Genomic DNA, 24751 nt, shown 5'->3' on the forward strand with positions numbered 1-24751 from the left:
CTGTCTGTCTGTCTGTCTGTTCGTTCAGTTGCTGCCTCCCAGCTTCTCACTGCCCAGGCTTGTAGCTTTGGCTACGCTGGTAGAGAAAAACTCTGGTAAAAAGAAAAGGTGTGGGTTATTTCTCCTTTATAGGCCCAAATCCCTCACTTGCTTTTTGTCTGAAGAATATTCACTGAAACACAAAGATTCCTCCCTTGGGTTGAGAGGAGTGGAGCTCTGAGCCCAGTGCACAAACCCACTTCCCTCTCCCCATTATGCCTCTCCCAACTTGTATCACTGCCCTGCCTCTTAATCCAGAGGGAGCCTTAAAATATACATATGGGGTCTCAAACTATTTTAAAACACTGGAAATTTCAAAAACTAGATTAACCACCTAATTTCCAGCCCATGTTTTTGATCTCATCTCAGAGGTTCTGCTCTCTCTGTGAATGGGGCAAAAGTCGGGAGGGGGGATTACACAGACAAAATGCCCTTTGCAATCCAGGATGAAATAAATAGATAAAGGCCTTTAATCCAGCAGGCACTGGGACAGAAAGGTACCAAACACATAATTTAACCCAAGGAGCCTGTTCTCCATTAGTTAAAAACTGATAAATGAGTTTAAAACCCCACTTTTCATGATCACCAACAAGTGCAAAGAAACATAGCATTGGTTTTTAAAAGAAATGCAGAACTTCATTAAAGAAATTTCTCCTTAAAAACACACGTTACAACCGAGCTCACAAAAATGTGAATAAATAAATCACTGTCTGAACCCACAAGAACCTCAAACACATCCCCTTCACCCCTGGGATGGGAGGCTGAACTCTCCCTACAGCCCTCTCACCTGTCTGGGAAAGGGCCAGTGCCTGGTCCCCTCTATGTTTTGCTTCTCCCTTCATTTTCCCCATCACAAAGCCTCACAAAAAACACATAGTTATTTTGGTTAAAGCACATTTCTTACTTGCTAACACTTTACATGTTTCATGAGATTTATTTTCCCAGTGAATAATTACCCTTTCATGCAAAGCCTCTACCCCTTGAACCTGATTTGGGAGCCTGTAGGGGGAAAAGGAACCACAGAAAATTCACATTATCCACCCTTCAGTCCCAAACTTGCACCGTGAGAGTGTGGCACAGCAGAGGTTAGCCCTGGGATGATAGTGTAGCCATAGTGGAAGGGGTTCCTACACCTACACACAGTTTTTAGCTGAGCACAGACCCCTGCATGGCTGCTGGATGTGGCAGCAGCATCCTCTGCAGCTGCACCGAGCTGCTGCTCTCTGCAGAGCTGGCACACGTGTGTGCACGTGGGTTTGGAAAGTTTACAAAATTATGAAGTTTCCCCCCCTTTACTGTCATTTGTTTATCACCACAAACCAAGGAGGGCTGTTTGCACAGCAGCAGCTGCTTGACTGTGGCTGTGACACACTCGAGGTGTAGTCTGGGGACAGGACCCCAACCCAGAAGCTTTGTCTGCTTTGCCAGCAGTTTCAGTAGGTCCTAGAAAAGATTCTAACCAAACTTGTCTGCTTTTCTGAGCTAAATGGGCAACAAAACTGGATTTATTCCCTGGTGGTTTTGCCCCTGTCCTCTCTGCTCTGGGGCAGGGGCACTCTGTCTGTGTAGTACCTGGAAGCTGTGGCCTGTGGAAGCCCCCAACCCACAATGCTCTGGCTTTCCTTGGCTCCAACTAGGCAGATTAAAGAGGCAGTTTCAGCTCTAGCCCAGCCTGGCTCTGCTTTAAGCTGTGAACAGGTCACTCACCCCACTGTCTGACCCTGTGGCACTAATTCAGATTAAATTCTGAAAAATTAGGGGTTAAGGTGCTGCTGAAAACCAGTTTTGACTCAAATGGAACAAGTGATGTAAAGACAAGCCTTGGTGGAACCCCAGACCTGCTGGGATCCCCTGAAGAGTCTAAAAAAAGTGCACAAGGGACAAAAAGGTATTAAACACATAATTTAACCCAAGGAGCCTGCTCTCCATGCAGAGCATCTGCTTATCTCTGGGTATACCTCACGGGACTGCAGGCACTGATAGACCTTTCCTGCTGCTGCAGAGGATCCTGCTGGCTTTGGAATGTGCCCTGCAGTCACACAGAGATGCCACAGCAGGTCCTTACTCCATTTGAGCAGACATGGAGAGTCTCCATCTCCTCCAAAGCAAAGGTGAGTGGCTACAAGGAGATATCTGATCATGGCTTCATGGGGTAAAGACCTAACAGCTACTCTGAACCTAAACATCCCACATGGGCTCAAATCAAATGCAGAAGGAATTTGCTCCTGTTTTTCCCCTGCTCAGGCTTTTATTTGAGCATGTTGCTCAGAAAAAGCTCAGACTTTGATTTCCTGTACATGTGCACTGCATTTTCACATAAACATTCAGTAGAGATTGGAACTTTTTGAGGGGTTCTGCCTCTGAAGCCCTGAAGACTATCAAGGTTCATTTCAACCTCCTTGGGCAGGGCCAGGTGGGCAGATTCCTCTTTCAGTCCTGCCTCCTCAAACCCATCATCAGCATTTTGACCCAAGTCACTCTCCAGTGTAAAACTTTGACTTGAGACTCAAAGCTTGGCCATTGCTCTCCTTTTTCTGCTCTTTCCCCCTCTTTTTTCCCTCTTTCCCATCTCTAACTTTTATCCCCTTCCACCACTGGGTGCTTTCCACCTTCCTCAAAACCAGTTTTCTTGCTTGTTGAGCATGCCTGTCACTTGAGATTGTCCTTCAGGAGTGAGAAAGCCCCAGGGACGGAGTTATACAGTAATGTAAGCACAGTGGATTATATCCTGGCTGATAATGGTTTATTATGTATGGGCATGATGGAAGAAATGAGGTTTAGGAGGAGGAATAAAGAAGAGCATCAGGGCTCAGAGGCACAATGAGGAGAGCTGGTTTGAGAGCTATAACCCTGGGTAGCTCATTTGGGATGTGGGACAGATTCTGGCCTGTGTTGATTTTTCTCTGTTTCAGAGAGTCCCAGCAAAATTCTGTGATGTGCCAGCACTCAGCATGAAGGGAGTTGCTTGATTTATTCCTCACAGCAGCCTCAGGAAGCAATCAGATATACATCAGCCATGCTCAGAAGGGTCATGAATAACTCAGCAGGGAGTTAGTTTACTCTTAGGAGTGGTGAAATGACTGAAGTTGTATCCTGCACAGGGAATTATTATGGGTTCACTCATTTTCCTGAAACACAAAACACAACAGAAACAATTTCCAGTTCTGACAGTTATCTGTCATTAGCACGACTGTTGAATTTGGCAAAGCTAACACAAGAGTGTCATTAAGAATTAAGCCTTCTACAGCAAGGGGGCAATCAAAATTCCCTTATTCCTCCAGCTGTTCTCAGCAGCTTCACCAGTGGATGAGAGTCACAGGTACTTGGAAAGAGAACAGAAAGACATGAGGTTATTTGGAATAGTGCAGGCTAGAAGATATATGGGGGAAAATATCTGCCTTAAAAACCCTTGCATTATCCTTGCTCTCCATTAGCAGTAATGCTACAAAGATGCTTGCTTGTCTATGTTTGCCTGAGCAAATGGCATCAGAATATCTGTAAAACATCATTAAAAAAAAGAAAAAGAAAAATATAAATGCTTATTTGCCTTAACATCACACCCACCAATGAACAAGAAAGCTTTACCACAACAGCAGTGGTATGCCTTTCTTCACTTCCTTCATGCTTGATCAGAAACCTCATTGATGATCTTAACCCAGTGATTTGCCAGAGCTAACACAGAGCAGTAAAATCATAATGAAAGATGACGCAGCTGTAAAAAGAGCTTGGATAGTGGGTAAGACCACACAGGGGAGGGAGAGATGGACACCAGCGTGTTGTCTCTACCCCCTTTCCTTCACCAGCTGCTGCTTCTCGCTGTTTTGAGCACAGAGTGGGAAGATGAAAGGCAAGCAGTGCACTGGTGTTCATACCCCGTGCCCGGTGAGCCCCCCTGTTTGCCCTGCACCGCAGGCAGAGGGCTGGCTCTGCTCAGGCTGGGTGACACCACACCTTCACCACAGGCACAGCGCTGGGGTCGGCACCCAGCCCCCCTGCACCTGTGTGGTTTGATTGCTGCATTTGTTGAGCTGGAAAAAAAAAATAGAGAAGAATAAAAAGAGCTGTAAACAAACCAGAAGGCAGGCAGCGAAGCAGCTGGCATCACCTTCTCCATCTGATTTGAGAGGGACTTTTCTTAAAGCAAAGCCCTTCCATAAAATCCTCTCATTTTAAGGGCACTTCTAAGGAAATGAGTCTGTCTGCTTGCTTAGGCTGTGAGTACAGGGGCCCTCAGAGAGTGACACAGAATAACTTAGCAGGGAAGAGACTAATCCTGGGAGTTTACAAAAAATACCATAGATTTGTAAGTGCTTGAACAGACACAAATGTCAACAATGCCAGCTGCTGACCATTCACGGAAGCACCCAAAATCCAGACTTTATACAAATCTGATGTTGTTTTGCAGGATACAACTCTGCTATCATGGTGTTGGTTTCACATCAGCTTCCCAGGTATTCTCCTCACCCTGAGTATGACAGCGTGGAGCAGGGAAGGAGCTCATGTGTGAAGGAATTGCTGATGGACACTCAAGTTTGAGCACTACACGCAATACAGGTGCCTTACCAAGGGGCCCTGAGGTCTCTGCATCATGGGCACCACTGACAGGAGCTACTGGGCAAAGGAACCTCTGTGCACACACAGGTGTCACTGAAGGCAAGCCCAGGTGCTGCCTGAGAGGAACCCACATGAGCTGAGTGCATCCGGCCTGGTCTCCTCAGCTGGACTCGTGTGAAACTGCAGCATCAAAACTTCTACTAACACCAAGAAGTGGGCAAAAGAGCCAAACCTGGCTAGCTGCTGAGAAATTTCACATTTCAGTGGTCACACACCAATTTGCCCGAGTGACTCATTTGTCCAAACAGAGATGCAACAAATTTTCTGGTGTCGCAGCAACACTGGGAGTGCAAAGCAAGAGAGAGAGCATTACTGGGTGAAGCTGAGCAAGGCAGAGTGATTTGATTTATGTTTCTTTTAAGCATGAGAGATGACTATTGCTCCAACATAAGAAGTATATGGACCTATTAGAGCAAGTCCTGAGGAGGCCATGAAGACGCTCGGAGGACTGGAGCACCTCTGCTATGGGGACAGGCTGAGAGAGCTGGGGTTATTCAGCCTAGAAAAGGGTAAGACTTTCTAGCACCTTTCATCACCTAAAGGGGCTAAAAGAGAGCTGGAAAATGACTTTTTACAAGGGCATAGTGTTATAGGACAGTGGGGAATGGCTTCACACTGAAAGAGGGTGGATTTAGATTAAATCTTAGGAAGAAATTCTTTACTGTGAGGGTGGTGAGGAACTCGACCAGGTTGCCCAGAGAAGCTGTGGATACCCCATGCCTGGAAGTGTTCAAGGCCAGGTTGGATGGGGTTTGGAGCAGCCTGGTCTAGTGGAAAGTGTCCCTGCCAATGGCAGTGGGGCTGGAACTAGATGGTCTTTAAAGTCCCTTCCAACCCACATCTATGATTTCAAAAAGGCAGAAGAAGGGGTAGGAAAGAACCCGGCTTATGCTGAAAGCCCCCCCCCCAGGTTTCTCCCATCCTGCTCTTGAGACACAGACTTCATTTGCACATGAATTCAAATTAGTGTAAGGATACAGACTTCAGAGTTTTGATTAACACTCTGAGGAGAACCTGTATGTTTGCCACTGACATGTCACTGACATAGAAATCATAATTTCTGCTGACTACAAAAGGTTTTGCCATTGTGGCTCAGAAATAGCGTCAAGAGAAACTGATGTAATGTAGTGCTAAAAGAAACATTTTGATGGAAAAAGCCTAGCTGTGAGCAAGAGGTATCAAAGTCAGTATATTTCTCACACATCATGACATTATCAATAACTGTGGTCCAGCCTGTGGAACTTGAATTTATAATGCAGGTGGTTTGGAAACATTTAGCACTGAGCTTTGGGAAAAACAACTTCATTTCAGCTGTTAAGTTAGTGCTCATAACATTACTGGGAACAGTTTCATTGTTAATTCTAAGAAATCCTACTTCACTTTAAAGGTTTCTTTTAAATCTCTCCTCTCTCCTACACAAAAGCATTTTCAGTTTTGTTTTATTTTTCAGAGAGAAAAAAAAAATAAATGTACCACTTCTTTCACAATTCCCTAACTGAGAATCTGGTTTTATTTCAAACTTTCATATCTCAGGTAGAGAAACAGCAAGGACCTGAACCTGTCAGTGCAAGAAGAAAAAGTCTGTGGTTTTTCCAGGTGTTGTTAAATATCAATTCTGCGATGAAGCCCAACTGTGAGACAAGTGGTACCCAGCACATTGTGCAAGGTGGGCTCCCACAGGTGTTCAGGACTTGTGGATATGTCAGTCATTTGTGGAAATTTTATTTATGCCCACACTCATCCTCCCGTGCTGGAGCAGAAGTGACTGGCAGCACACACCCAGGACCAAAGCTGGGCAGTCAGTTTGTTGTAGCTCTATGAAATGAAAAGAGTATTTTCCTAAATTCAATAGGAATCAATGCCTAAACCTTTGCTTTGCTAGAAAAAAACCCCTGGTTGCAATAGCACTTAATTGCTTTCAACTGCCAACTGAGCTCTGAAACGGAGATGAGGAACACTGTTGCTCTTTTTCCAAAGCTGTCCCACAGAAAGATTTATGGCATTGTACTTATTTATAGTTTCCTATTTGTTTATTTCTTTTTGTGACCCATTTTTGTGACACCTGTTTTGTCACCAGTTTAAGGATGTAATCAAGAACTGCTACAGCTGGTTGGGGTTAAAAAGATACTGTGCTTAGCTGCTCACCCCCTCCCTCTGAAAAGAGAAGCAAGATGGGAAACAGCTACAGCTGGAGAGACACCAGCAGATCTGGCAGGGCTCTAACCTCCTCCCTGAGGTCATGTCCACCAGTGGGTGTGAAGAAGAACCAGCAGCTATAACGTGTTAAGGTTAAAAAAGCTGCAACTGGAAGGGCTCATCTGGCAAAGGTTAAAAAAGCTGCAGCTGGAAGGGCTCATCTGGCACCACATTCATGGCAAGTTGTAAATCACAGGAGAAGCTTGTGGAAAGGCCGGAAAGAGAATCCAGATCTCCCAGTCCTCACCCTGGTGTTTTCATCTTGGTGTCCTGGCAGATAAACACAGCCATTAAAAACACTGTCAGCTTCCATGCTGTGGGATGGCAGTGCTGAAAAAAATCCTTTAATTTATTTAAACTGTCCTGGTTCTCTAACTCGCTCAAGCAACCGTTTTACACCATGGTCTGACGCCACAGACACATGGTACATTTGAGATGCAGCTCAAGGTGTTGTATTTGGATGATGCACACTGATTTTGGTTGGATGTCTGTCAGTCTTTATAGAAACACACTTGGTCAAGTTGGGAGGGTGGATGTGACAAGGACATGGCTCATCAGCCAGCAGTGGGGTCAACTTGGCAGGTGCTGATGTTCCCTGTGTGCCTCTGAAACCACAACCTGAGTTCAGGGCACAATAGGTGACTTCAAGTTCTCCCTTTCTTCACAAGATTTCAGATGAGAACTCTTCACTGTGGAAAGAACTTTTTGCTCACCTCACATGACTCAGAGACGTCCTGTTTCAATTGTGGCCTCTTTCAGGCAGACCCTGCACGAGGATCTCACTACAGATTTTTCACATACTGCAGCCTGTCATGAAACCAAAGTATAAAAAGTTATAAAAAGGGAAACAACTATAAAAAAGTGACACTATTTTGCAGATTAACACATTCATGTCACTCTTCATAGGACAGTGAATGTCACAGCTCTGTTCAGTGATGAGTATCTGGGCTCCACTGTGTTCATTGAACAAGCAATTCCAGTGCTTTCAGGCATTTCCTGTTTTTCCTGCTCCCTCAGAAGAGTGGTCTCACCTCCCTCTAATGTCAGCTGTCCTTTTGGGGAGTTTGAGCCAATCTGTTTGCCTGTGAGTGATAGCACAGGGACATAAGGATGTCTCAGGAATGGTAACCTCCAGGAGAAAGGAGGGAAGCTGGCAGCAGTAGCAGTTTGCTTCAGGGGCACAGCATGGACAGGAAAAACTGCCAGAATCCCCTTCTGCATCATTTGTAGCTGAAACAAGAGGCCTTGGAAGAAATAGTTACTTGATCCCAGGTGACCTGGTGAACCAGAGACAGAGACAGAATTGAAATGCAGGAGTCTTCATTCAAGCTCAGTTTCAAATAGCAGCTTTAACCTTGGTTTTGTGCTCTGCTACATGTACACAGTTCTACTTTGCCTTTTTGTTGTACAGCAGTTCTCTCAGAAAGCCAAGCAGCACACGAGTTTACCAAACAGGGAGACAGATCAAATTTAGTGCTGTTGAGCCTTCACAGAGGAACCCTTGTACCTGCACAGGACACTCTTGGCTCCAAGGGTTCTCCAGGCACATCTGCAAGGCTTTCTGCTCAGATGTGACAAAGATCTGTGGCTCCATTTGTTTCTCCAGTCAGAATTGTAATGCTTTGGTAGCTTTAATGGGAGGAAGAGATGAACAGAATTAGCTTTCATTACAGACAGTGTGGATTCCTTTGTCTCTAAGAAGTGAAAAAAGATATATTTAAGCAAAGGGTAAATAAAGTAATCAATCTCTCTGCCTAGTACTTTAAAATGTCTAGCACATAGATACCTGCTGGTACAAATGTGAAAGAATAGGAACAGGGAGATGAGGAAGCACATGAACAATAACCATTATTTATGACCTTAGAAAATTGGTTATCACTTACCTAAATTAGAGCTGTAAGTCATTTCTGCTAGATGAGAATCTGCTATGTCTCATTTGCAGCATTTACATCATAGATTACTTGTTTTTTAATGGAAATGTGGCAAGAACATTTCTTTTGGGACCTTATCTTTCATGTCACCAAGAAACTTTCTTTAGAGTTAATTCTGCACAGTTTGTGCAGCCATTTTCCAGTGGGTGAGCAAGGAGGGTGTGGAGTTCATGTACAGATTTGGGAATGATCACTGAACATACCAAAACCATTTCCTTGTTCTGCCAAATCATGCTTTTTTCATATTTTCAGGGATGTTAATCTCCTCCTCCTGACTTCCAAGAGTGCAAATCCTGTTTCAAAAGCAAGTAAATTTGCACTTATTGCCCTTCAGTTAGTATGTTCATGGTGTACAAGCAGAGTACTACCTTGTGGCCTTTTTGTCTGCTGGAAACTTTTCTTAGTCTAAGTTTTGTTATGGCCACATGGCCTATGGGACCATATGGAGCAAGGGTGCCCAACTAATAACTGTGAAAGACACTGGCCAAATTTGCACAGCCCTATGTGACAGAGTGGCATAAATATCAGAGAGACCTTACAATGTGTAGTTTGCAAAACTTGGTGGCCTGAGAGAGGAGAGAGTCAGTATTTGTCTTACATGTGAGACAAGCTGGAGTGTGGTCCAGCTTATCCCTATAGCAAAGAGAACTTGAAAACCTCCTCAGTAACACCACAGGACAATACAGGCAGCAGTTGGCAGCTTACAACAGCTCACAACTGTCACCAACAGTCGGTGCAAGTAAATTATGATTGAACTCACTCTCTGCACAAGTAAATTATGAGAAAAGCAGTTATTAACTTGTGACTTTAGACTCCCTCGACAGACAAGCAAAAGCTAAGGAAAGCCAGGGAAAGTGTCCTTGGACAGAGCAGATCTTAGCAAGGAACAAGAGCCACTGAAGAAAGCAGAGGCATTTTCAGCCTCAACAAAGACCAGGAGAGATTAGGAAAGGTGACCAGAACAAGAATCCTGTGTATACTTTGAACTTAAAACTGAATCCCCGTGGACCTCGGGGTTCAGATTCCCAGGGCTCCCATCCAATGAACTGTTAGTGGCACTTACATGTCCCTGCTAAGCTTTGTTTAGTTGTTAAGTTTGTCTCCTAGAGGATGGACTAAGTTACTTGACAGCTCAGATGCTGACTACTCAGATGTATAGTTTAGCAGCAGCAGGGAAAATCTAAATCCAAAATTGCAATCAATCACAAAATACAAATTCTTTTAAAAAAATAAAAGCAGATAACATTATTTTTCAGGGTTTTTCAACCTACTTCTTATAATCACTAAACTAAATCTAAGACAAATCAGAGAAAATTCAAGGTTTTGAGGAGCCTGGTCTCTGCTCCATCCCACACCACAACAGCCCACAACAGAAAGTTTCAGTTGGGAAGATTTACTGAGCGCAGCAGCTCAGCACAGGTGCCTCTACAAACAGACTAACCCTGGGGAAAGCACGGCCACAGTGGTGCAAACCAACAGTGTGATGGCTTTCAGATTCCACATCAAGGCTCAGAGGAGCTTTCTTTCAACCTGAAGGCAAGGAGAGAGACACTAAACAGGGTCTTATGAAATTGCTTTTAAATTATCATCTCTCAGAACTTTAATGCATTTACTCAGTCCAGCAGTTTTCAGTACAACATCACACAGGCTTCAGATCCTCTCACAACCCCAGCTCTGCACAGTGCAGGCTGACAAAGCAATTCCCCTCTTTCTCTTGCCTTTCCCTGCCTGCCACAGGCCCTGTAGAGACTGATGTGTTTCCCATTTCCATGGCTTATTGAAGGTCTCACCCTCGAGTCCTGGGAGCAGCACAAGAGCTTGAACCCATTATGGAATTATAGAATGGTTTGGGCTGGAAGGGAATTTTAAAATTGTCTAGTCCAACCCCCTGCACTAGATCAGGTTGCTCAAAGCTCCATCCAACCTGGCCTTGAACACTTTCAGAGTGAGGGCACCCACAGTTTCTCTGGGCAACTTCTGCCAGGGTCTCATCACCCTCACAGTGAAGAATTTCTTCCTAATATCTAATCTAAATCTGCCCTCTTGTTTAAAGCCATTGCCACTTGTCCTATCACTCCATGACCTTGTCAGAACTCCCTCTCCAGCTCTCTTGTAGCCCCTGTGGGTACTGGAAGGTGCTAAAAGGTCCACCTGGAGTCTTTTCCAGGCTGAACAACCCCAGCTCTCTCAGCCTGACTCCAGAGCAGAGGGGCTCCAGCCCTCTGAGCATCTTTGTGGCCTCCTCTGGACTTGTTCCAACAGGTCCATGTCCTTCTGATGTTGAGGATCCCAGAGCTGGAGACAGCACAGCAGGTGAGGTCTCACCAGAGCAGAACAGAGGGGCAGAATCACCTCCCTTAACCCTCTGCCCACACTGCTTTGGATGCAGCCCAGGACACAACTGTCTTTCTGGGCTGCAAGTGCACATTGCTGGCTCATGTTCAGCATCTTATCCCCTAGCACTAAGTCCTTCTTGGCAGGGCTGCTCTCCTTTCATCCCCCTGCCTGGATCTTTCAGGGCATTGTTTGAATCACAAATAGCTTCATTCCAGCATTCCTCCTGTATATTACTTTGAGGTAATGAAGCAGAATATAGCCTCCTGTTAATAATTCATTTTGTATATTGCACCTTCTCTGTGATTCCTGAATGAAATTAAAAATCAGGATTGCCATGAGAAAAAATCTACTAGACAATGGATATCTTACAATCCTTTCCACTTAATTGGTCCATTTAATGGACTCATTTTCCACTTACAACCAGATAAACAAACAAAAAAACAAAACCACAAATCCCCAACAGCAAATAACATCTGGAATCAAAAGCCTTTTACATTCTCCATTTAAATCTGACAAGTCTGGGAACACTGTAGTGTTTATGTATTTCCCCAGAAGAATAACAGAAACGTCAATAGTGGGCATCATTGATATTAGAAAGAAGCTGTGAATTTTGGTGAAATTTTATTAGTACTCTGTAAGCTACTGACCCATATTTGTGGTATTCCAGAAGGGAATATTCCAGTCTATAATACAGACTTTCACACTTACTGCAATGGCTGCTGCATGTGTAGGAAAGATGATTGAAAAGCACTGCCAACCTACTGCTAAAAAATTTCTGCAGAAAGGCCTTTTCTTGCTTCCAGATTGGAACAAAACTTTTGCTTAAAACAGAAGAAGTCACAGTATGGTACAAACCAGTGAAGTGAGTCTACAAACAGAATCAATTTCTTAAAGCTAAGTAAAACCTTTATCAATATTCAAAGATAGACTCATCCCAGGGTAGCTCCTCTTCTGTTTTGATATTTGCCTGAGGCTTCTTATTATCCTTTTTTCTTTCTTTCTCTGGGGGGTTCTCCTTAAGTGTTTTGCCTTTAGAAGTTCTTGACTTCTTTTCATTTACCAAGTCTAGCTTAAATTTAATTCTCTTTTTATTCTCGTTTTCTTTTCCACAATCTGCACCTTCACTTATTTTTCTTTCTTTTCTGCTTTGTGGCTTCTTTTTTATACTCCAGCTCTTCACTGATGTGTTCTTTGAAATGTTTTATCTGAGATTCCTGTTCGTTTCTGTATGAGCTGGTAGAAGTTTCAGCAAGCACAAGCCTGTAGTTGCCTTTAGATTCTGAATGGCTGGAGCTCTTATCTCTGATGGTGGCCACCTCAGATATTTGTTCTTCTTTACAGTATCCCTTGTTAGAGAGACAATTAGGTGTCTTTTCTAGTGCATGCTCACAAGCTGTTGACCAGCTTGGCAATCTCTTTTCCCCGTATTTGTAGGAGACTGTTTTTTTGAGAAAAGGCTGGAATGCTCGCCTTGTTCACACCTCAAGTTTGAAGATACAACCTCACCAAGGTCACCTCTGCCTTCAATGTTTTTATCTTGAAACTCTTCCTCTTTTTCTTTTCCTAAATCCCTTCTTGGCTCTAGATCTGTCCTTTTCTGAACTTCAACACAACCTGTTAATTCATCTTGAAAGGAGCAACGTGTTTTCTTTGATTTCTCTGTGAGATTGACAAGCGCTGTTTTCTGCATAAATTGGGTGGAAAGTTAGTCACTAATATTGACCAATTTGCTTAGCATCTGTTGAGTTAAAAAAAAAAAAAAGGTAGTATTTTCAGAATTAGAAAATACTAATACATGTGTTGTTCCATGTAACTGCACGGACCCTGTTACACATGATTATATCTGTAAAGCTGCAGTTATAGGGCACAAAATCCACTCTTTGAGAAAACACTCTGATTAACTGGTCTCCAATTAGCTGCAGACAAGAAGCAATTACATTACCTACTGACTATCAATAATACAATTAATAATTTCTTTGAGATTCATTCTACTGAACAGCTGCAGTACAGTAACGTCAGGCAAACTGCGTGACTCCACAGCAGAAACAAAACAGAACAGAAGCAACCAACCTGGATTGCTAAAAATAACCAAACGAGATAAATGTGCTCCCAAGGCAAAACTCCCTGTCAGTTTTGATTCTACTCTCCTTTCCTCAGGCTGAAAGATAAAGTGTTTAGAAGGCAAAGATATCCCCTGTAGAAAGGTCAGCTCCAAAGACCCATCCCTTAAATGTATCTTGTTCTACCTTAATTCATCACCTTTATACATTCATTTTGTTAAACTGTAGATAGGCCCGTAGAAGTTTCCTGCACTCCTGTTTTGGGGAATTGTAATTCTGTTCAGTAAACAAACATTTAAAACCATATCAGTTCTACATCAGTCTCTTGTGGTTATATTATTACTGTGGATTCTCTTAAAATTTTTCAATGGTCAGACTTGATCTTAGAGGTCTTTTCCAACCTAAATGATTCTATAAAATGTCTTATCAAAATGCTTAACGTGTGGGCAAATTTGATGTTTAGCCTTCTTGCACAGCACTCTCTGGGAAGTACACCTGAAATCAGCACCAAATTCATTCTGCAGTCAACAGTCTGCAGCCCTCTCCTGGGTAAAAGGGAAAGTACAAGAGCTATCACCTACCCTGATGAATCATGAAAGCAACAAAATTGATGCAGACTTGGCACTTTTTGGGATTAAGGTCGCCTTTGCCTTGTCAATAGAAATCTTTAGGTTCAGACCATTTCCTTCTGGGCTGAGCACTAAAGATGTGCTGGGTGCTGCTACCCCCGGAGAGCAAAATAAGTGGGAAAACTGCAAAGGTTTAAGGACCTTTCCTGGGGTTGTCATTGAAGATATAACTATGGGAACTCTAGGACTGAATCTCAGTCACAGCATGAGGTCTAAGTGGGCAGTGCCTCTTAAAACCAGTAAACCAAACAACAAAAAAAAAACCAACCCCAAACCAAAACCAAAAAATCCCCACGAACTGGCTAAAGTCACTTACCAGACAACGGGGCTCATGAAAAAGTCTGAAAGTACAAACTACAATAGCAACAAAAGACTTTTGGACTAACTTAATCCAGTGCTTATTTCCTTTCATGTGAGACTGGTACATTTCTATGGAAGTGTGACATTACATACTGGGCACAAGTAATAACCAGCCTCAATTGCTGAAAAAAAAAAAGAGCAATCTGTAGCTTAGAGAGACCTGCAAAAGAGGGGCAAAACTCAAAGCACACCGTGATCCCATCCCCTGAAAGAGTCCTGACACTGACACAAACAGTGTCTATAGATAGACTCTCTGCTGCATTGTTACACTAGAACTTATGAATTTAAAAATATACGAATTTCATGATCTACAGCGGCCGGGTGGCTCATTCTTTAGAGCTGCTTCATTCTGTAGTACAAGTTATCCAGAAATAGTCAGTATTCTACTATTACTGATTCACACAGCTTAACCCTTTCAAACAGAGGAGTGAAAGAGGGACACAATAACTTGAGTTGATTCACACAAGAAAATCCAAGGACGCAGTTCTGGGCATTAGATAAAAGCCCTCCTTGCACCCAAAACACATGAATGGCCAATGTTTGTAGCAGAAAAGGCTTTTACAGAAGAAAATTGCACCAGTTTGCTCAAGTGTACTGAACTGTAAAAACAGCTACCTAGAGAGAGATAGATGGAACAATATTGTCTATTGGAAAAAAAAAAACCCAAAGCCAAAAAATCCCACAAAAAACACCAAACCAAACCAAACCCCGACTAAAAAACAAGCTAATTGCACTGTTTATGAAATGCTACTATCATGGGCATTATTCACTCTATTTCAACCTGCACAGCTTCTCACTGGAAAACATGTATTTGTTTCAAAGAGAGACTTCTTTATATGAGTTAAGGACAGTACTCTGTGTGTATTTTCCTTGACTTAGCATGAACTGCACAGCATTCTTGGCAGACGAAACCCAACCAAGTGGCACACTGCAAAAAAACCCCCTAAAAACATTAGAACGCCAAAAACTAAAAGCACTATAATGTGAAATTAAAAATGAGGTTTTGTTCACCTTTTTTTCTTGGGTGACCACTGTCATGAAAAGATTGAATTGTAGGGAGGAGAAGTCTGGTTGGCCAAGTAACATCTATTGTGCCTCCTGGAGCCATTCTGAACCCTGCTGTGTCCTTGTCCTCAATGGCATTTTGCAGTAGGTGATTAATTGCTCTGAAATATATTCTAGGGACAGCTTTAAATATTACTTTTCCTTGTTATTACAAGAGCCATTTTCATTCTTCAATAGAAAATAAGAAAAGGCTGACAGGACTTAAGATTCTTTCTTCTTTGTAAATTTGTCACATGTTAGTTCTTTTTTCTTTGTCTTTTCTCTTTCTCTGAACCATTTCCCACCTCTGAACACTGTAGTACCTCTGTTTGGGCTCAGTCTTTGTCAATATAAGGTTATGCACTACAGCTGAGTCAGCAGTGATGAATGCAGAGCTACAATCATTTCCTACCTCAGTTTAACATATGTAGTTCTCTTAAACCAAATAACTGGGTTCCCCCGAGAGAGAAGTATCTTCAGAAACAAAGACACAGAGTTCCCAACATTTGCCTCGATTTTGGAGCCTTAAAGATTTGCTCTATCCAGGTTTTCTGCATGGTCACAAGATGATGATTAACACATATGACATGAAACAGGCAGGGTTCCCAAGCAGTAATTTGGCTGGGGAAGGCAGAGGAGCACCATGAGCACAGCAATGTCATCTGCTTTAATGCAGCTCTTGGCATTCCCCTGCTGTTACTTTAGCAAACAGCACTGCAGTTCAGCTCCAGCTTTGCCAGTATAGCACAGCACAGCCTCAGCTGCCTTCCTTAGCCCAAACAAGGCCAGAATGTCCTGACCCACAAATGGATACAGCAGCTGCTACTGAAGTTGGTTGGAAGCACAGCACCTTCAGAAGTGCTGGGTAACCACTTTTGAAAACCCTGAGCTGGTATAACTTCAGCCTCCAACCACATGAAAAAATGTACAAATATGTGCAGCCTTTTTCTTTTTATTTCTGTATAGTTAGTGGATTTTTAGGCAAATATAAATATATATATATATCAGGCAACGTATTTATACATGGTCTTCTGACAAACTGTATTGAGAGAAGTTCAGGAATAAAATAATGTGTCTCTCACTTAAAATCCCAGCCAGGCAGTGAGTTTGTAAATGGTCTCCAGTTTGGTCTGGGACACTACAGGCTCCTTCCCAACCACTTCCACTCACATCCACAACCTCCTTGATAAATGACACGTCTCTGCACGCTCCAAGAGAAGGGTCACAAACAAGTCTGACCTTTTTCTTTCTAACTATGCCTCAAGGCCATTTGCCACACACAGAAATGATAGAGCACAGGGAGATCTATGCTACCACTGCCTGTGTGCATCCAGTTCTGTAAATATTAAGCTGAACTTAAGGCCTTTAGCTTTCAGATTCACAAGACATCTTTCCTGGCAACTAAGAAAAACTTCTTTAAAAGAACAGGTTACCTGAGAGTTTGCAACCATGCCATCAGAAACTTTTCAGAGAATCAATCAAAAGCAGTACCCTTGCAGAACTGTCAGACTGGCCTTGTCATTTATATGTCTCCAAAATGTTTAAATAAAGGTGCTGGTATCATGAATTTGGAGTTGTTTGGATCAACTTTCTGCCATTAAGAAATGGCAGAACAGACCAACTACTGTTTGTCACAGAGGGACTGCTCCTTAATAAAAGGATATCGATAAAAATGTTCTAGAAATAAAAGACATCAGATTTTTTTTAATAAAAGATCCACATATTCATGCCACATGATGAAGTCAACCAGTAATTTTCAGTGTAGTTTTTCCTTTATTTTTAGGCTATTCCCCCCCCAAAAAACCCTGTTTATGTTTGTCAACAGCCAAATTCTGGAGGAAAAACAGATCTCTGGACTGGAGGCATGAACCCAGCCCACACCTCCTGTTTACTATGACCTAAAGGCAATATTTTCTCATGTAATTATTTATAGGCCTGATGGTCTGTCCTTGCCACAGATTTCCCAGCTTTATTTTGAAACCTGTGGTAACTGGTAGTGCCACAAATGTGCTGTGAGAACTCACGTTTTGTGTAGTCCACTGACATACTATAGCAACAACAAACAGCAGTCTATGTATCTAAAAGGATGCACGAGTGAAGCACCACACATTAGGAGCTTCTGACAATCAAAGCATGAATCTGATCCTACTGAAATGTTAAGAACAGTTTTTCAAGTGATTTTAGCACAGGACATTTCACCTCAGATACTCACAGGGTCCCATTAAAAGAAGTGGAAAGATCCCTTAAAGATTTAACTCCATGTTCATGGGAAGTGTGGAGCACTGTAACAATTCCCTCTGGCTTCTGGGGTGAGAAATCCCACTGAACAGATTGATACCTCTCTTCATTAATGGCCCCTTTTTCAGTTTCTGCCTCGTCTGCACCACTTCCTCTGCTCTGTTTTCCTTCCTAAATGCTTAGGAAATGCTTTTTTTTTCAGAGGGAACTAAGCTGATTAGACAGAATTGGAAAAAAATGTTCAGGTACCATCCAGGCATAAAGGGAAAATCCAGCAATAAAATAAGTAACAAGTTCCTGCTCCACCATACTTCACTTTGTGTGTCCAGAAAGAGAATGTGAAAGAACATAGACTGTCCTTAAAAAAGCAGATATTCACACAAATAAAAAGAAAATATTATTGTTGTTGGAATGTCAAGGAGAAGAAAGCAGACCCTGGAGACAACTGCGACCCTTAGTGACAATCCATGTTAGAATTAGCACAGTCCCTAAGGGAAAGCTAGAAAAGCAGGTGAAGTTTTCCATTTCACTTTCAAAGAAACAAATAAAATATTTTTTATTCTTTTGACTATTAATCCTCAGAAGCCATACAGTATTTCTTGTGATTACTTCAGCTCTTACTACGATTCAAAAACTTAAAGTCCAGTACACAGAATAGGTACCAAAAAGATTTTATCAGTCAAAATGCCTATAAAATGCTAAAAACCAGAACACACACACAAACACACAATATGTATTCCTTGTTGGATTTGTACCTCTAGTCATTTATAGTAGTCATCCAAGATACTTGGGCATTTTAATAAAGGGCTGCTTTACCAAAATTCCAGACACGCTGCAGAGACTATGGAGCCTCAAGAGAGAAGGAAAACGGAGGTGAGAGGAGGTGAGAGAGAAGAAGGCTGGAAAGCTGGCCTATGCCTCTGCACAGAGACAGGGGACAAGACTTGTTCAACACCCTTAAACTGAAATTCTCACACGTAAGAACATTTGTATTTAGGCATTTAAGCTTGAAAACACTGGTTTTCATTTCTGTGCATCTCCGAATCCTGCAAAAGTACCACAGGAGAAATGAGTTACCTACTGTAAAGGGAGGAGTTAAGACTTAATTCTTATGAATGTAATTTTGATGGGACCTTTCAATATTATCCTAAACAGCAGAACTGGCATAAACAGCATCACTTTAAAATTACTGTTTTCAGTTGGGGTGTGAACAATGTTTGAATTAGTTGGTTTTATTAGAAAACAGGTGTTTCAATCCAGGTGCTTTTTTAAGTGACTCCAGATGCCAACAATTTGTTATTTGAGTATGAAATAAGCAATAAGTATCAGAGAAGGGCACAATGCCTCCTTCCCACCTAGGGAAGAGTATTCTACTCTTCTTTGAAGAAATACAGTTGATGCATTTGCTGCATCACTGTTCCCTCTGAGTCAATGTTCTGCTTAAGTTGCACTTGGAGTTCTGCTTCATAATTTTATTTTTTATGATACCACGCTTGAGATTGAGAAGTATGTTAACAATTTGATTGAAATGTAATGTTTTAGTGAGCTGGTCTCACTCTTACAAATCCTCCATCACTAAGACAAGCCATGAATCACTGAAGATTTACTAATTGCCAAAACACACTCAAACTTTACAAAGATTGGTGCAAGGAAAGTTTCTGAAACACACCTACATTAACTCATAAAAATGATTTCTCATTCTTATCTCCAATGTGACTTATAAAAATGTCTCAATAAATAAAAAAAATGTTATTAAAGCAGAATAGATCATAACAATAAATGCATGCTTGAAACCCAGCATACTATTTATTGGCATAATTTTCTCACTTTTCTCTTCTGAGACCTCTCAGAGTACACAGCAACTAATAATTCAGACGAAGTGAAATTAAAAGCAGCTGAGATAATAGTGAATAACATTGGTGAGGACAGAGAACAACTTCATTGTTTTAATGTTCAAACACTGAAATATGGGCATTAAGAAGGCAATGAGAACTTTAGGCTCTCTTACCAAAAAGCTGAAGGACTTCAAATAAATTGAAAAAATAAAAATAATAGAGGTGAATTTAGGAAATTTGGAACCCAATAAGTTGCCCGGTAATAATAAATCAGATTCTTAGTGTCTGAATTGAAAGATAATGTTTTGCTTACTGTTTCTCTATTCTTCATTATGATCTTAGAAGCATATCCAGCTTTTTTTCCTTTGCTTTCTTTGTTTTTCTTTTTTTTTTTTTTTTAAATATTCCTCATTGGCACAGCAATTCAGCACCATCATTAAAACTCTAATGTGAGAAGCTTGAAGACATTTTAACGTTATTATACTTGCATATTATACTAATTGAGAGAAGTTTGAGAACACCTTTCCAACTTTAAACCTTTGTTATCTGTTTTCTTACTGTTGCTGGGTTAATTGTAGAGGAATCTTTGTGGCATGCCACATAGGAAAGGCAGGGAAAAAAGCTTTCCCTCGAGACAGTATAAACGTGGTAGGAAAAATACTAACGTTAATTAAAATATCAGAAACCAGGTAATTTAAGAAAGTCTGTTTGACCCAGGATGTTCTACCTCTTGATTAAAGGGGAAATGCTCCCAGCTTTAGCCTATTATTAATTTTTCTCTTCCAATTCTTCAGGGTAGGGAACACAGAAAACAGAACAATGTAGTAAAGAAAAAGTCTAGGCTAGACAAAACCCTTAAGGCAAAGGCATAAAGTTTCAGGTTCAAGGTACTAAACCCACAAAATGACAGAGGCAAATTGTGCCCTCAAAATGCCAACGGCAAGCACAGCATTTTAATGAGAAATAGATGGATACACATGAATCAGGTCCAATGACTGCAGTTCCACAAGAGCAGACACTGACTCACACATTTTCTCATTTCACGAGCCCTTTGCCAGAGCTGTCTCCGAGGCACATCCACACACAGAGCACCTCACCAGGTACCACCTGTCAGCCTCACCATAACCCAAGTGCACGCTCCAGCCTGTCCCAGCTGCAGGGCAGAACAGGTTAATTTACATCACGTGCACCACTTTAATTTGTTTTATTCTGCAAGCAAGAGAGGCAGGAGCCTGCACGCTCAGTTATCTGAGGGTACCAGCTCTCTGAAACAGCAGCACTGAAATCCAGTCCCTTTTGACTGTGGAAGTACAAGCAGTGTACAAGAGGAGTCAGAAAGCAAACTTAGAAATACACTCAGATATCTGCAGAACTTCAACTTAAAAAGGGCAGGCAAAGGTAACAGACTTTAAAACCCTTATCAAATACAGTGGACTGTGGTATTACAGCACTGTATTCCTACACAAGGAAAGGAGGCTCAACCAGAGAGATTCTGATATCTGTAGCTCGGTGAAAGACTCTTCTTCAAGGAAACAATACTATAGTAGCACTGAATTTTAATTTTCTCAGTGAGTTTACTCTCTGAATACTTTTTTTGAATGATTTTTGTTTTGGCTTGTTTTCAAAGCTCGTGGGATTGTAAAAACAGTGAAACATCAAAATGGATTCTGTTTGGAAATCAGTGCTATTAACGCTGGCACTGCATGTTTCCATTAACTAGTTTTGTCACTCTAAGACTTTTTCCCCCACAGAATACTGTAACAAGTTAGCTTACAAGCTTTTATATTCATCTTTGAACACTGCATTATCACAGATTTGACTAAGACACATAGCTAAGCCTTTACACACTACTAAAATAAGAGTTAAACCGAGTGTTGCCCGAACCTTCTCAGAGGCACAAACCAAATCAAACAGTGCTAAAAGCCTCAATGGCCAGAAATATCTGTGATCTGCCCTGGCCCATAACAGAAGCTTGCAATTGGTGTGGAACACAATGTTCCCCCTTTTGCACAGGATGAGCAAGTAAAAAGACACTTTGCCTGCTCTTTCACTGCTCTGAACTCTGCCAGGACACATGAAATCTTTTAAAACATTGACTGAAGTGCAATATACCAATCACTACCAAAAAAATTAAGGTTTCCAATGCTTGCAACACAGTTTCTTGATTCTCTTAATTTTTTCTTCCTGTTGGCCCAATCCCTCTTGTTTCCACTTCTTTGTCTCTGCCAAACATCCCACTGACCTCTGCTTCCTCCATCCTATCCCACCCACCAGAGCTGGGCCAGCCTGTCACAGTTGGAGCAGACTGAAATGAGCTATTCTGCTTTTATCGGAAAAAAAAGCTGCATTTCTTTTGAGCACCAAATATTTTTTTACTGTAATAAATAGTTCAGGATTTCAGAAAACAAGTATTCAATTTTTTGTTTCAATTTCTGTGAGCACAGTTTGATCCAGCTGTACCTTACTTCTTGAAACTTCAACCCTCCTTGTGTCTCAAGAACACAGTAAGAAATATATCTCCCAGTCCTCTCTCAGGAAGGTTAAGGCAAGTTACTTGCCCTTCTGCCCAGCTCTCTTCTGGTATAGAGATGCTCTAATATGATTGTAAGAGAGCAGTTTGTGCAATTTCTCTTCCTCCTCTCAGTGTAATTTAAGGTGGGCTTGTGGAATACTGGGTGAGAAAAATGACTCTTTTTCCTCTCCACTGAGTGAAGAAGATGTGTTCAAGGAGGGAGAGAGGAAAATCAGTAATTTCTAACATAGGAGAACTATTTGCTGAGGCTTGAAAAAGGATGCATGGCTGTAACTACAGATTAACTGTACTACAGGTACCAAGGGCTTTTAGCTTGTTACCAGTGAATCAAAAGATGATGATGATGAGTCAAAAGAAATCCATTACACTAAAGCTTCCCCAAGGGAAGCATGCATGTGTTTGATGAAATTATAAAGAGTTATACCATAGGGTCTTTCCAAAGCTGAAAGTTATTGCTGATTTTACATTTTAAAGAAGGATACCCTCCCCCCACAGACTATCAAACCAGAATGTACTCATAGCATGCAGTTCCACAGCTCTGTTTGGCACAGGTATGAACTGACAAGCACAACCAGCAATCCTTGATGCATCTGGCTCATGACAAAACCTGTACCAGCTCTGCACTAAAAATAATGGTGTGAGCCACCTCTAAACATTGATGATTTACGAAACACAACCTTCAGACTCTTAAAATCTCTTGGTCAAAGTACTTCTAAAGTTGCTAATGCACCAAAGCACATTTTGGAATTCAGAAACGTGACAATTCAGTTTAAGAAATATGTGTGAAAAACAGAATTTAAGCCCAAACATAGCAAGACTGTATTCCAACTGTCTCCAAGTATATTCCTTTGAAGAGCGTACATATTTTCCTCCAGAAAGCTGACTGCTTAAAATAGCTGTCAGCTTTCTAAAGAGAATGATTAATTCCACTGGAGTTATTTCTGTTCCAAGAGTACTACTAAATTTAACTGACAATGGGAAAAGCTGCTGTTAATGGATGTTTCATATGTTTTAAAGAAAGTCCATGTATATGCATTTGTGTGTGGTTTTTTTAGTTTTTGACTTGATTTTCATTATACAACTAATCAGTCAATGCTTATAAACCACTGACCAAAGCCTTTATGTGTGCAAGTATTACAAAATACATGCAGTATTTTAAATGCCTTGGTATTCCTGGAACCACAGAATCCTTTTTCTTTCCAATTCATGACTTGCCTGAGCTTTGCTCACCACAGTCCAAAGCTGCTGTGATTAAATTTGATAAAATTGTGCTTTAGATAATTTTTAGAGGGCAGCAGAGGGTGCTGTTAGTTCTTCTCTTAGGAGGATGGGGCCACTCACCCCTCCGGCCCAGAATCCAGACAGACCCACAGTACAGAATAATAATCTCCTGTTGAAGGGTCATCCTTGCTCAGCGCTCCAGAAGTGGTGTTTCTCTCCAGCTGGCTTTGAAATTCAATCTGTTTCCAAAGGGATCAAAATTGGTATTTAAAAATACCAATTGGTATTTAAAAATACCTCCAAATTGGTATTTAAAAAGAAAAAACCCACATTATCCAGTATCTACTCTAGAAAGGTAGATTCGTTGTTGTAAATGTATTATTTGTTCTCTTATTATGTTCTATTCTATTCTGTATTATTTGTTATCTGGGAATCAGAGACAGTGTTTAGTGTGATTAATGACTGGGTTCAATATAGCCACACTCCAGATTGTGTGGTTTGGGGGGAAAAAAAATCAGCATAATTTTGAGGTGCTAAAGTACTTCTGGCAGTTTCTAAAAGACATGTGCAGCCAAGGGAATTACCCGTGAGACCAGAGCACCCTGACTTCACCTATCACACATGTAGAGCATTGCAATTAAAATTGTAATTGCTTGTAAGGCTTAATTGCCTGTAGTGACTTTTCTGCACTGCTCAGTGTTTCTACAAGAGCTTGTGCTGATGGCTCTGGGACGGGTCTGGCCCTCCTCAGGAGGAGTGGAGGTGTCTGGTTGTTTGGGGAAGATACAGCTCATAATCACATGAGCAGCTGGATCACCCTGGATTTATGGAGCTGTGGATTGATATTGTTTGTGCTTGGCACACTCAGGCAGACTATAACACAGGGTGTTTGTGCTGAGGTATGATACCAGGCTTCATTCACAGGCAAGGAACGTTGCCAGAATCTTTTAGCAGAAGATGCTGAGCAGTTCTGTGTCTTGAGGAGCCCAATGATAATTTCCACTGCCTTGGAAATGTAAAGTGTTTCATTTACCACCATGGGAGGCACAGGAATCACCCTCTTTATTTCTCTGCATCTCACTTTCCCTGTTAATCAGACAGATTTTTCTGTGCAGCACAGAGGTGTGGGAAGAGGTTTGCAATCATTGTTATCTGCACAGTGCTTAGAGAGCAAACAGCATCAGGTGTCCTGGGGTGGGAGGGTAAGATTAGCAGGAACCAGCCCTGTGAAGTGCTATTAAATGATAAAAGAATGTTGAACAGCAATCTGGGCTGGGTTCAATTTCCACAGAGGTTCACTCTTACACTGGGAGGCCTTTTCCTTTTGTTTCCCTGAACTTGCACTGGGGCAGAGAGTAAAGCCAGGGCCTGGCTGCTCACGAGTTTGTGAGTTTTTGAGGAGTTGTGGACTTCTTTTCCACTCAAGTGGCTCAGATTTTCATCCACAACCAAGCATTGGAGATAGGGAGAGCTCTCAGGTGCAACATTATCTTTCAAAGAGTTTTAATGCATTTAAAACTGTATGGGTATCTGAGATGTCCTTCTTGTTCCCTCAGCCCATGCTGAACTGCTGCTGCCCTTCCAGCTCCTTCCTCACGGCTCTGTACACACTTTGCCACTGGCATTTGGGAAATGAATCCTCTCTTCCAAGCTCTGGTGGTGACAGGATGCCGAGAATTTCCAGACACGTGTTTCAGTGTTCTCCCTGCCTCTA

General features: G+C 41.8%; 1 protein-coding gene across 1 annotated transcript; it reads right to left on the minus strand.

Moving 5' to 3' along the window:
• Positions 1 to 12027: 12027 nt before the first annotated feature.
• Positions 12028 to 12807, minus strand: KRCC1 (lysine rich coiled-coil 1). The gene is given in 3 exon segments (XM_064653919.1): positions 12028 to 12243; positions 12245 to 12543; positions 12546 to 12807. Coding segments are annotated over 3 exon segments (777 nt in total).
• Positions 12808 to 24751: the final 11944 nt, after the last annotated feature.

This window comes from Pseudopipra pipra, chromosome 4, assembly GCF_036250125.1.
Source record: "Pseudopipra pipra isolate bDixPip1 chromosome 4, bDixPip1.hap1, whole genome shotgun sequence".
Lineage (NCBI taxonomy): Eukaryota > Metazoa > Chordata > Aves > Passeriformes > Pipridae > Pseudopipra > Pseudopipra pipra.